The 14,534-nt window shown below is 39.7% G+C and overlaps 1 protein-coding gene across 2 annotated transcripts in view; it reads right to left on the reverse strand.

The window, feature by feature from the left end:
- The window catches only part of SYN3 (synapsin III), a 1,385,441-nt gene that overhangs the window by 215,379 nt on the left and 1,155,528 nt on the right, over positions 1 to 14,534 (reverse strand). For both annotated transcript variants that reach the window (XM_042466641.1, XM_042466642.1), the window contains exon 3: positions 2,338 to 2,395. In XM_042466641.1, the coding sequence (XP_042322575.1) occupies positions 2,338 to 2,395 (58 nt within the window). The remainder of the gene's footprint in view (positions 1 to 2,337; positions 2,396 to 14,534) is intronic.

Below are 14,534 nucleotides of genomic sequence, written 5' to 3' on the forward strand. Positions count from 1 at the left end.
AAGGACAAATGGCTTCTATTCTGTCTTCATTCTATATTTCCAGTTTTGCACAAATGTGTCAAATGGCTAGAGAGACAGAAGTGGTCATGATAGAGTGATTAGTATTCACAGTGTCTGCACTCATTTATCTTGACCCATCTTGCCTTGTACTACTTACTACCCCACATGCCCTGTAAAATCTGTTTGGCCAGAGATGTCAATGCCAAGTAATAAGTGGGTTTATATACAGTAAGTAACTATGCCTCTGCTTTTCAAATAACACCTTCAACTTTCTTCAGAAATGACTCTTTGGCTCTTGTCTAAAACAAAGCAGCCAAGAAATACAATGAATAAACAGCAGCTAAAAGTCTTCATATTGTTCTTTGCTGTGAGTAAGAATACAGGCAAGCCAAGGTACCAAGCTGTTGCAATTATTATTTTATTGTATTTTCATCCAACTGTTTGATACAATATCCCTCATCCTTACGTGTGTAATAGCTAACAGTTAAATCACAAAACCACAGAACTGTAGAGTTGGAAGGGATCCTGAAGGTCATGTAGTCCAATCCTATATAACCATCCAGATAGAAAACAGCAATTAATTTCAATGAGCTCATGCCTGCCCAGCAACCTTCAAAGACAATGAGGATATTGGGAAGTTATTTAGCACAGTGGTTCTTAACAACTGGTCTTTCAAATGTTTTGGACTTCAGCTTCCAGGAACCACAGCCAATGCTCAGAGATTAATGCTCAGGAATTTGGGAAGTAGAAGACTAAAACAGCTAAAGAGCTAAATGTTCAGAACTACTGATTTAATGGATTCTATATTGTATTCTAGTGTATTTTCTGTTTATACTAAGGGCATTGTAATTTAGCATATATTTATCTTTTATTTGCATTACACAGAGGAGACATAACAAACAGAATGTGAAGTCCAGATGAACCACAGAACTCAAAATTATCTTCTGATTTATATGGAGTTGTAAATTAATGAGGTGTTTATGGAGTGGTGGTGAATTGTTCTAGCATGTGAGGAGGGAAGAGGGAGCTGGGAATTTAGGGCATAAAAACAGGGTCTGGAGGAAATAGGTTATTTTTAGAGCAAATAACCTGAAAGAAAGCCTGATCTATTTCCATGCCAAGTGTGAAGTTTGGAGATTCGGTGAGGAACCAAAAGCAACAGCTCTAAAGCTAGCTATGGAATAAGATGAGAGAGCTTATATAGCAGTTGATGGAAAAGAGGAACTGGTGTTTAAGGCCTTCTGTTCCAAAATCAATAACTTGCTGGGAAAAAGGTTTATTTGTCTTTCTCTCCATTCCACACAAACCAGGCTGTAGGGATAGGGATCAGAAAACTGAACTATGTTAAAGGGGAAGTGAGATCTTACAAGAATGAATAAGAGACTTAGGGGTTGTCCACATGGGCCAAAGAATACATCCCCACCATCCTCCTGGTGAGTAGTCCAGACAACCCAGGGCCCAAGTCCCAGTTCTAGTGTGAACTGTCTGAATGATGTATGGCCAGTTGGGCACTAAACCCAAGGTATCTCCAAATACCCCCATTACAACTATTTAAAATTAATCACCTTTTGCTCTGGATCTTCTGAGAAAAGGTGATTTCCAAAAGGTGAAAGGGAAGAGCCCTTTCTAGTGCAGCTTGGCAACTGTTTACCATTCGTCCTTCAGTGCTGTCCATAGCTGCCAAGGCCACCATGGTGAGTTGCTTGGACTGGGGTCAGAAAGAGGCAACCAGCCATATGATCAATGCTGGGTACCTTGTTCTGTCCTCAGAGCACATGATTCACAGCATCAGTAATGGTGCCAACTGGCACAGTGGGATGTGTGTGCAAACAGATGTCCAGCTTCACAATCAAGTGTCCAAGTTAATGGGGGAATGTTGGGGCAGCTTTGGGGACAGAATACTCTGGGATACTCCTGGAATATTCAGACCCACATCTCTAGATGCTTCCTCAGGTCAAAAACCATTTCATAATGAAACACCTGGCAAGAAAAAAAAAAGGAACTGATGTTGATGGAGTTATTTCATCGTAGTGCTAATTGTTTGGACACCCTCTATAATATTCTAGTTCTTTCTTCAAATTTTTTTTAAAAGAGCAACAACTTTTTCTCTCAGAAAGGCCATGTTTTTACCCAGAGCAAGCAAAATATTAAAATGTATTGCATGACTCAGCTAAGCAGCCACCTGGAAAAACACTCCAGGTTTTAAAGAACAAACTACCATCACAGAAAATGTAAACCAGCCTTTAAATGCCTTCTTAATTCCAGTCTCCTCCTAGCTGACACCTGCAAAGTCAAACCTGAATTTAGTTTTGACAGAGATTTTTATTGTTTACTGACCTGTTCCACACGGACCTCAAGTTCCCCATTCACCTTCTTTCCTTCAAAATATTTAGCCCTATGAAAAAAGCAGAGAGGTGGGGGGGGAGGGAGGAGTAAATTGTGATTGATAACAAATGATGTTTATACAATAGTTATTTGGTCTTTCTGGAGTGCTCTCTTTCATTTTCCCTTTCCTTTTTTTCTGCAGAATTTGAGCTGGTTCACAAAACATCATCCCAAGTTGCCTTTCTTCAACAGCTTTGACATTGAGTTAGACACAAGATAATTTTTTTTAAAAAAATCATTGGATGAAGAGAATTTTAAAAAATCTTTTTTTTTTTTGAATGAGCTTGTTCATCTAGCCATGTGTGCATCTGATTTCTTGGGTCAAAACAAAAAGTGACATTTCATACTCACAAAACAGCATCCTTGTTTAAGATAACATTTACCATTGAATTACTTACAGTCAAAACATGAATAAGCAGGAAAACACTTACTTCTGTTTTGGCCTATTAATCAAAATTAATTATCTGCCCCAGCTCACTGCAACACTAAAGAAAACTAGGATATTCTACTAAGCCACTGTCCTATCCCTTTTATCATCCAGCATGTGAACACATGTGAGCCCATTTGGGAGAAAAGTGGGAAATAAATCAGATAAACAAGTAAATAAATCATTTTCTTTAAGCATATTCCTCCAGGAGCTAGTAGTTCTCATTCTCACCCATAGCCTTTGTCTGCAAGGGACTCACAAGAATAACAAAAGGCAACTTATCTATCTCATTGAAGAGATAGAAAAGAATTCAAGGACAGTAATGAAATTCTCTTCACAAGGTTCAAAATGCCTATCAGGTAGCATGGCACTTTAGGTTCTCCTGCTCAAAAGCTGTCTGTACGTTTCTTAACTGAAATAATTATATTTCTTTCATTATTATAGAGTAATCTGGCTTATGGCCTTGGCCAAGTTACACCCTCTTATACACTACTGAGATGTAACAGAATGTACTGTTCTTGACACTCAGAAATTCCCCTTGCTAAGAACGTCATACCGTCCCCTCCTGTTTGCTCTTGGCTACCCTGTGTCTCACTATCATTATCTTTCCTTTCCTCCTGTCTGAGCTTTCATCTCTAATGACTGAGGAAAGCCACATAAGGAAGCAGGACTGACAAGGAATTTAGATCCACTTTGATGTTCTTGGTGCAGCTTCCTAAGAGTTTGATACGCAGCCAAACTTCTAGTTGTAGCAAGTGGAAGCTTGTGACATTAGGGTTTGGTGGATTCAGACTTATGTACTTTTTGATCTGCAGCTACTTTCCATGGTCACGTAATAGGCAGAGGTTCAATAGGTACACAACTCTTTCCAATATGAAATTGCAGTAATCAATAGTGCCAGTTATTGATTCAATGGATGCAAATCACAGGAACATTAGGAAGAACTTCCTGACAGCAAGAGCTGTTGGACAGTGGAACACACTCCCGCCGAGTGTGATAGAGTCCTTCTTTGGAGGTTTTTAAACAGAGGCTGGATGGCCATCTGTTGGAGGAGCTTTGACTGTGTATTCCTGCAAAGTAGGGTGTTGGACTGGATGGCCCTTGAGGTTTCGTCCAGCTCTATGATTCTATGATTCCATGCATGCCAATATACAAAACCAAGGTAACCTTCAAGGCTATGAGGAAAAAAGGTGTGGAAGGCTGGACAGAGAGGAATCAAAAATTAGAGAGGGTGATAATTACCAGTCCTGAAGTTAGGTCCATGAAAAATGAAAAGTAGCTCAGGCAGCATCTGATGGTGACACACAGAGAGTGAGCAAAACCCTCTGTGCACACAGGGTCTATAAACCTCACCTTCATATGTGAGCACAGTGTTTATGGCTGGGATGGATATTCATATTCTGGTTCATATCCTTGGGGGGTGCTTGCTGCTACCAAACAGTTTGGTAAAAGTTTTGATGGATCAAAGAGATACAGAACAGCTGATGGCTTTAACTCTGGAGTGACAAAACACTGATTGGATTTGAGACAATCCCTGGATAGTTGGACAGGAAGAGCGAACAGCATGGGGTGAGGTGGGCAGTATGGTCTTTAAGTGCTTTGCAATGGGACTCAGGGGCAAAACAGATGGTGGGTAAGGGGCAGCTCTGTGCCACCCCTTTGCTCGCTGGATTAGGCAAAACAGATGGCAGGTAACATGCGCCACCCCTTTGCTTCAGTGGATTGGGGCCATGGCAATCGCACACCAAGTCCCCGATCTGGTGTTTTTCCGGCCCAAAAAGAAGCAGCAAAATGGTGCTTCTTTTTGACCTGGAAAAGGGGCACCTTTACCACCACCGCATGGCTGTTCCCCGTTTCCTCAGCACAGCGTGTCTAAATGCTGTACTGAAGAAACATCATGATGCTGCCTTGGGGACGGAGTCAGGGCAGGCAGCGTGTGGTCGGCATGACCCCACTCCACTCCACCACAACATCAGCCCTTTTCACCGGTCTGTACAGTCTCCATTGTGAGAGAAAATGTGAAGAGCCTAGCATGGGATGTAGTTGATCAGCAAACTTGTTCAGTGTTTATTTAGTCCTATCTAGGTCTCCCTTATGTTTTTAGGTCTGCCTGATCCGTTAATTAGTTTCCTCAGATTTTCATGACCTCTCAAAAACATGCCCAACACTAAATATTAACTTAGAAAAACCCATATCCAGCTAGAAAGGTGTATGGTATGCTAACATATTAAGAAAACAAAAAATAATGACCACAGATGGTTTACATAACTTTAAAGTAGACAATGAAGACATTGAAAGTGGGCTGGTAAAAGAAAAAGTTTGATCCATTTTGGAAGAATTCTTCAAAAGGTCTCTAGGAGGTTCAAAATGTTTTTGTTTATTTATGCAAGGCTTACCTGAACTGATTGTTTCACTTCATTGTTTCATACATATATACAATCATAGAATCTTAGAGTATGAATGAACCATGTGGGACATCTAATCCAAATTCCTGCCATGCAGGAACAAACAACTCCTGAAAGAGGCCCATCCAGCCTCTGTTTAAAGATCTCCAAAGATGGAGAGTTCACCATCCTTTGAGGTAATCTATTCCACTATCAAACAGCTATTACAGTAAATTATGTTCTTCCTAATATTTGGGTAGAATCACTTTCTTTATCATTTTGAATTGATTTGTTTGTATTTCAGTCTCAGACCAACAGAAAACAATCTTGTTCCATCTTCTACGTGACATTCCTTCAGATATTTAAAAACAGCTATCACATCAGTCTTCTTATCTCTGTCTCAGTCTTCTCTTCTACAAGCTAAACATATCCAGCTCCCTAAGTCAATCCTCATAAGGCTTGGTTTTCCAATTTGATCATCATCATCATCATCATCATCATCATCATCATCATCATCATCATCATCTTATTATTATTATGCTTTATTTATATAGCGCTGTAGATTTATACAGCACTGTGTAAACATTACGAATGCGACAACATTGCTAATTCAGCTATACATGTAAATAAAACATACTAAGCTATATTACTATTACAACATAATGGGGGTAGCTTCACTGCTTTTGCAGTGTAATTGTAATCTTTTACATACTTTTATGCATGAGATACATCTCATCATATGATGGAGGAAAAATATCATGTGGTTGAAGGATATATGGAAAATGATGTGGTTGATGGGAATGTTTTGTGCCATAGAGCAGCAGCTTATAATATTCACATATTTTAAAGAATACCTATAAAGCATTTCCTTCAGTTACTGTTGAGAAATAAGAAAGTAGAATTTCTTTTTCAAACCAAAACTACAGTGTAAACTAAATGGGAGTGCATCTTTGAACTGTAATTATAACTAATTACTTTTACAAAACAATACTGTATTCCAAGCTCCAATTAAAGGCCAATTACCATACAATAAAGACTGGAAACATAAACTATTGTCTATTTACATGGCCCAACTTTTGTTTCCAATAATGAAGCACATAATAACTTAATTCCTGAGACGTTGTATAAACATTTTAAAAGACCAGACATTGCACAATGAAATTTCAACTAATTCAGCAACCTCCACTGTCAAATCAGAAGAGGAAAAAACCTAATACTAAAACAGCAGAATTAAAAAAAAAAGCAATATTAAAGGCAACATGAGAATATATTATATAAAGATAGAGCTAAAGCTATTTAATAAATACAGGAGCCAAAACCACTTCTCTTTATGTCTTCCCATTCTGATTATTCATCCTATGTATAGTTAGACTTGATGTCAGAATAGAGTTTGAGATTGCAAGACTATGATCCAGAGGATGTGTTACATTGTGCTCAATAAAAATGAATATTACATTTTGATTTGTAAGACAGGAAAGCTCTCTTTTGCCAGAATCTGCACAAAATGTTAAGAAAACATACTCAAATACAGTTTATTCGTGACAACCAAATACAGGTTATAGCCATCAAATTACAAAAATAATTAAAACCCTTTAAAACTTCCACAGTCAATTAGCTCTAAAATTATAAAAATATTTCATACAAAAACATCACAATATCCCATGCTCTATTCAAAATAATATAATCTGTTTACTGCAAATTCCCATGCAGGCCTTTATCCTCAAAGTCTAATCTAAGTTTAGCTGCTTTCACAGCAAACCTAGCAGTGTTGAACATAACAGACTTAGTTGTATTAGCTAACTAAGGTGCGTTACAGACCGCTGTTCTGGCCACTGAGGCCCCAATCCGCCGCTTTCCAGGCCACGGGGAAGCGGCAAAAGTCCGCTTCCCCGCAGCCTGGAAAGGGGTGTCCTTGGGGCTTCAAGCCCCAAGGACACCCCGCGGTGGTGGGAGGATGAGAAAGGGGCCGCTTGGCTCCTTTCTCCCTTGTGTTGCTGGGTGCAGCCGTCTGAAGGCTGCGCCCAGTGACGCAAAGCGGCACTGCAAACCAGGAAGGAGCTCCAAAACGGAGCTCCTTCCTGCTCCGCACAAAGGGCACACTAAGCACCCTCGCGCGGAGCGACAACGTCACATCCGCGCCGCCCCGTATAGAGGCAGCGCGGTCGTGACGTCGTCATGGCGGCCCCCATGTAGATGGGGTGCTGCCATTTTGTACGGACTCAGTCCGTACTAGGGTTAGGGGGGTGCGGAAGCACCGCACCTTCCTAACCCTAGTATGGACTGACTCCGTACTAAAAAGCCCGTCTGTAACGGGCCTAAGTGATTTTCTCCAAGTCATTTTGGTTAGCTACAACTTCTAAACTTCTCTTCAGAAACTTATCTCTTGGGGTTTTATATATCTTACAGTGTATGGTGTCTTCAATATCCCCACTTCCACAAATACAAGCTGCTCCTTGGGAATCTTTTTATATTTCCCTTCAACGTAGTTGGTTTTCACTGTCTGGAATTTTCGGATAAACATTTTTCCTCTCCAAAACATATTTTTAGAAAAGGGAAACTAGAAGAGAAAGCATACTGGAGAAGCTAGGGCTGATGGTGACCTGGACACTTTTTCCATCTTGAAAAAAATTCAGGCTTTATTCTTAACTGCAAAGAGGAAGTTGAACTCCAAACCCTCCCTCTCATGCTGACAAGGAAATGGCTGCATTGATGAAAGCAATCAAGACTTAATGGTTTTGTTTATCTCCACAGAATGAAGACTTTCTAACTGGCTCAGATTGGTACACTCCCTATTGTAAGATATTGTGCAGCTTGCAGAGAGCTCCAGCAAACCTATTTGGATTTGGAAAAGGGTAGATATCTATCTGTGATTGGCTCTGACTGGTGTATGCAACCCATTATCTTTTCTGCTCAGACCATTAAAGAGTCATTATTAGAACCCGAAAAGCACTTCACCCCTGCCCTTTTGCAAGTACATGTTAAGTTAGGAAGAGGTTAACATACAGTCATAGAGAGAGAATCTCTCTCTTTGACCTGCTCTCCTCTCTTAGACCTGCTGCTTTCTATTAGATTTGCTTCCCCCTTTCTCTGAGGCCTGCTTCTCTCCTTCAATCTCCAGTCATATCCTTCATGTTAGGGTGAGAAAATCCATGCGTGTGTTAGCTTGTAGCCTCCTTAAGCTTAGCTCTAACCACTGTTAGATTGGTCAGGAGTAGAGATTTAGCTTTCATGCTGCCCCCCTCCCACTTTTACTTTGTGCAACAGCTTGCACTGAGCATAAAATGTTCTGTTGGTTTGTGCTGCTATCCTTTTCTGTCTTTTTAATATAGAAATAATTATTTTTTCTGCAAAGTCAGCAATTTTACCACATTTTTACTTGAAGCTTTACTTACTTAATTACTTTGGTTAATTGTCTGTTTTTAATATCTTGTAAGGTCCTGCATAGAGTTAGTGCCTGGAAGAGCCCCCCCCCCCCCGCAAACCAGTGCATTGCTCTTAACAAAAAAGCAGAGATTAACAAACAAACAAGCAAAAAACTGGAAAGGGTCATTGGGATACTTTCCTTGGTTTGCAGGAAAAGTACATTTGTCTGTGCATCTGACCTGGACAGAGGGCTGCCATCTCTTGGCTAGCAGTGCAGTGTTTTTTGGGGAAATGCCACTAGTTCACATTTCCTTTGATGCTGATATGTGCCTTATCTGTCTGTTTCTATTTATGTCTGATTAAGTGATCTATGGGAACAAGGCCATACAGCACAGCACTACATCCAATCTCTCATTTTATCTCATTAAATGATCCCATGTGGATAGATGTTGGAGACAATCCAAGAAAAGGAAGACCTTGGAAAATACTGTGTTAAGCTGGAGCCTCTATGATAGGGAACTTTTTTTGCTCTGTCAGGATAGAAAAGCTGTACTCAGGATAGATATTATACATCTCTGACTTAGTGAATTCTTTGTGTAGAGAGGAAACATCCTGTTTCATAGGGCATAGCCAAAGATAAAAACAGTTCCAAAAGAGGAAGCCTATCAGTAAATAAACTTAATATTACAATTGATATTTTTCCTCTGTATTTTTTCAGGGTCAGCCCTTCTTGCCCTAACATCTGAAACTTCTCCATAGACACATTACTTCCAAAACATTGGCTGCCAACCTTCCAGATGCAAACTATGATTGTATGTATGCCATGTGCCAACGATTTTGTTTTACATATTAATCAAATGCTTGCACAGTTGGCCTATTCCCTGTTTTAAAAAAGCTGAATGATATGACAGATATACAGGCATAAGGGGGAGAAATGCCATGGAATGCTTATTGCAGATTTGTTTTCAGTAAAAAACCATACATCTGAACTTTGGGAACAAGTTAACCTGGAAACCACATGAGCACAATAAATCCGGTCAACCTGGGTTCACTTATGGGTCCCACCAAACCTTGCTGTATTTCCTCTATAACTGTACCTGTTTTCTCATTATGGCTGACATCCATGACTTTAACAGGTGGTTAGACCTATAAATTAACTTTAGTTACAAAGGATGGGCAGAGCAGTGTGTACAACTGCATCTAAAGCAACTTATTTCCTGGGGCTGTGCCCCCTACAAATGCAAGCACTTAACCATAAGAAATCTATAAGCAGGTTGGGGACAGCTTTCTTTATGCCTAGGGTGCAGAGCCTGTTATTTTCCTCAGCATCATCTTGCTCTTGGGTCCCTCCAGGACAATTCTTGCTATCTTGGCCTGCCTCTGAGGATTGTTTCTACTTCAATTTCATGCATATGAGTGAGAGGAAGAAAAATCTATAGTTCCATATATTATTGACTGTGCACCCCCCCCCCCCCCCACACACACCTTTTATTTTAAGCCAAATCCTTCAATAAGGGAGGAAAAGGTCTTATGTATTATATCTTTAACCTGTTAAAAACAGGACCACACCATTGGCTTCTAAAGTGAGAAACAGTTTCCTTTATGAGAATTTAGTTTTTAATAGTTACATTTCTACCCAACCTTTCTCTCTATAAGCAGAAAATGGCATACATAGCTTTCTTCTTGTTCTTTCTTTTTTATTCTCACAACAATATTGTGATGTTAGTCAGCTCTGGAGAAAGTGAGTTGTCCAGGGTCAACATCCATGGCTTGGTGGGGGAACTGTATCAAGATATCCTAAGTGTAAGATCAACAGTCCAACCATTACATGACACTCCAACCATTATATACTAACTTGTTTGCTTTCTGCTGCTCCAGAGAATAAGACACAGAACAATGGATGCAAGCTACAGGAAAAGAGATTCCACCTAAACATTAGGAAAAACTTCCTGATAGTAAGAGCTGTTCATCAATGGAACACACTCCTTTGGAGAGGGGTGGAGTCTCTTTCTTCGGAGGTTTTTAAACAGAGACTGGATGGCCATCTGTTGGGGTGATTTGATTGTGTATTCCTGCATGGCAGGGGGTTGGACTGGATAGTTGTTGTGGTCTCTTCCAACTCTGTGATTCTATGGCTCTATGATTCTAACTCTTACTCCCACACTCTTGCCAGTATTAGAACCTACTACTGTACATTCTCCTTATAATGTTTTGTGTTGTGTGTTTGTGGTTTCCTTCTAACAACAGGCTATGTTTTTGGTCTTTTAGGGACAGGCATGCAAATAGGATACCACTTGGGAATTTTCATCAACAAACACTATTGAACAAGGAGGTTGGAGCAAATGCTATGAACCACTCTAGTTGTTTTAAGGAAATGCACTTCCAGTCTAAAATGATATATTAAATTTAAATTGAATTAAATTTTCATTAGCTTCATTTTGCTTGCATAATAATAATAATAATAATAATAATCATCATCTTTATTTGTATTGTCCTGCTTCTCCCAATGGATCGAAGTGGGATTACAACCAAAAATCTCCATACAGTGGCAATTATGTCTAAAATACATATCATAAAAACATCAAAGAGTATAAAAATTTCATTATGAACCATTTGCTTCCATAGCGTTAAATTATTGTACCTATTTTCATCTGTCAAAATTTGAAAAGTATGTATACCACTTCGCTATTCCTAGCAAGTCTCTATAGGGTTAAACATACTACAGTTAAGGAGACTCTGCTAAAGTAATTAAGGCTACCAAATTTGACTTGCATGGCTGTATTTATAACCTAGGAGGGAATATTTTCCAGACCCCTTATATCTATTTTTGCATCAATGCTAATCCTTCACATTTCTTGGTCACCTTTCTGCCAGGAGGATTGGATCCTGAGTCGCCCTAAGTATACACTATAAAAATATAAATATAAAGTGGCAGCAACAGACCTGTGAAACACTACGCAGTTGTGTGAGACATGTTATTATCTATCATGTTGCTTTGATAGCCTTACCTGAACTCTCTACCACTCTTTGATTACATCCAAGGGTTTCATTCATATTCAAAACCTCAATATGCAGTTGTTATGTGCTGCAATTTATTTATTTATATATATATTTATATTTCATTTATATGCTGCCTTTCTCCCTGAAGGGACCCAAGGTGGCTCACAGATTTAAATCTCTGGTTCCACATATCATTGTCTGTTCTGCACATGATTCACTTTTATAACATTGAAGCCAATTTGTTTTATTTATGTTGTGTGTGGCGAATACCCTACTGAGGACATTTCATACATGGGGCTGAAAAGTTGATTTGTTTTTAATCAGCTCATTATGTGCAGGTAAAAATCAGCCTAGACATAACAGACTGAGGCTGCATCTGCATTGCAGAAATAAAGCAGAGTAACACCACTTTAACTGCCATGGCTCAGTGCTATAGAATTCTGTGGTTTGTAGTTTTGTGAGATATTTAGTCTTCCCTGTCTGGGAGTCTGGTGTCACTACAAATTCCAGAATTATATAGCATTGAACCATGGCAGTCAAAGTTGTGTCAAACTGAATTATTTTTGCATTGCAAATGTAGCCTAGGCTTTCCTTCTGAATTCTCTTTCAGGCTGAGTATTCATAATACATTTGTATGATACCAAATGTATTATAAATACTCAGATCCACAAAAATCTTTACTTGTCTTTATTACACACACACACACACACACACACAAGCTTGGGAAAGCTGCTTTTTAGACTTTTTGGAATTTCCAGCCAGTCCAAAAAGCATGTATATAAGAGGGATGAGAGGGACCTTTGCTGCATTGTCCCTAATGGTGGCTACCATTAAGGACAATGGGACTTGAGCCTCTGTGGATTTTGGTATCTGCGTGTGTGTGTGTGTATGTGTGTGTCTGTGTCTGGAACAGATCCTCCACAGATACCGAGGGTCCACTGTATAAGTCAAGGATAGGTTTTCAGGAGAAAATTATGAATTTTGATTTGACCCATGGATACGTCAAGGTTAAAACTTAAGGGCATATAACAAGGATGTAAAGTATGAATCCAAGACAAGTGATGCTAAAGAATTTACAAAATTCTGGCAGGCTTAACTGTGCCCACTCAAAAGCTGGATGGATGATGAGGGAACTACAATAAATGGTGGCTGTGCAATGTGTGGGGGAGATGACCAGGTGCTGATGGAGATAGGAAAACATGCACATGACAAAAAAGATATAAAAGGAAGATTGTTGTTGTTGTTGCATTCCTTCAAGATGTTTCCAACTTATGGCAACGCTCAAGTGACCATAACACAGTGTTTTCTGAGGCTGAGTGAGTGTGACTTGCTGGACTGTGACTCTGAAGACCAGGGTTTCTAATCCCAGCTCGGCCATGTAAACCCTACCTTGGGTCAAGGTTTACATGACTGAGCTGGGATTTGAACCCTGGTCTTCAGAGTCACATGCCAGCACTCAAACCACTACACCATGTAGTAAAGGAAAGATTAAGGTACAGTACAGTATTAACTTTTAGCAGAAAAGAAACCATTCCCTACTGTGAGTTGAGTGGCAGAATGTGAGAGCTTAGTCCATCCCAGAAGAACCTAAATGAAGCACCATCACCCACTGCTTTCTCAGTGCTGCACTGAGCCGCCATCCCTATTTTTCCACCTAGACTTTCAAAAAGGTAAGAAATAGTGCTGCAGCAGAGAGAGTAGAGAGTGTTTACGCTTCTTTTAGATTCTCCTGGGAGAATATGGAGGGCCCACTGTACAATTAACTCTCACCTTTTGCCACTCTACTGAGTGAAGGTGATAGTTCCTTTTTGGATAAGAGTTAATGTACAGTATTTACACTGACCCATTAAGTCAACACAAGTTTTGGGGGTGGGTGGGTGATTTTTAGAGTTATACATGAGCGTATAAAGTAACATCCCTAGATAGTGTGGTTCCTATGGACAAATGCTTGCTGCTGATGGCATCTGTGGATTATAATCTGTTAGTGCTTAATGTATGTAGAGTATCTGCACTGATTTGCACTGAAGAGGAAGTCATTTTTACTCTTGCATGATAATAGCTAATGGAATGTAACACAGGATATATTTTCCTTAAACATGTGTCGCTAACTTCAGTGGATTTCAATTATCCTATCCATCTTTAGTCTCTCAGTGTTAATACAATTTTTCTTCTGCAGCCCTGCGCAGTCTGATTTGCATGTAAGCCATGTATTGTTTGCCAATTATACACTATTTAGTACAATCCAAATGTGGACATCTGGCTGTGCAGCTGTTAACCCCCTAGGAACCTTACTCAGCTAAACAGTGCAGGAGTATGATGGGGGTTTCTCATCACAAAAGAGCACCAATGAGTCCAAATCACACTGTCTGCTAAACTAAACAACAGCAAGAGTTTAGCTTATGTACACATTGTTGCCAGTGGATTCTGGCAGGGTCTGGAAAGTTCCACTTTGGTTTCATAGACAACATTTCTATTGTAGGCTTCTTACTAGCCCCATGAAAAAACACACAAACACGCTGATTCATAGGACTGGCTGAGCATACAGTTCCAAGTTAGAGAAGAGGAGCTTTTCTCCCTTCCCATTCCACTCCAGATATTTTGCCTAGGCAGGAACCTTCAAATTTGCTTTTAAATGTGGTGTTCTATGGATTTCAAAGGCAATCTAATCATTTACTACCCCTATGCTTGGCCCTTCACATTTGCAGCTTTGATTTTTGCAGATTTCATTATTTGCAGATTTGATTAATATGTTTTCTCTAGGAACCTCTAGGTCCTCCGGTGTGACTCTGTGCTCACCTTCTGCCAGAGGTCATGCTGGAGGACCTAGAGATTCCTAGAAAAAAACACTTCTCTAGGCATCTGTAGGTTCTCCAGCACAATTCTGTGGTCAATATCCAGCAGATGTTGACCATAGAGTTACCATGAAGGACTTAGAAATTCCTAGAGAGGTGTTCTCAGGTTTAAAAAGAGAGATT

The sequence above is a fragment of the Sceloporus undulatus genome, chromosome 5 (assembly GCF_019175285.1).
Source record: "Sceloporus undulatus isolate JIND9_A2432 ecotype Alabama chromosome 5, SceUnd_v1.1, whole genome shotgun sequence".
NCBI lineage: Eukaryota > Metazoa > Chordata > Lepidosauria > Squamata > Phrynosomatidae > Sceloporus > Sceloporus undulatus.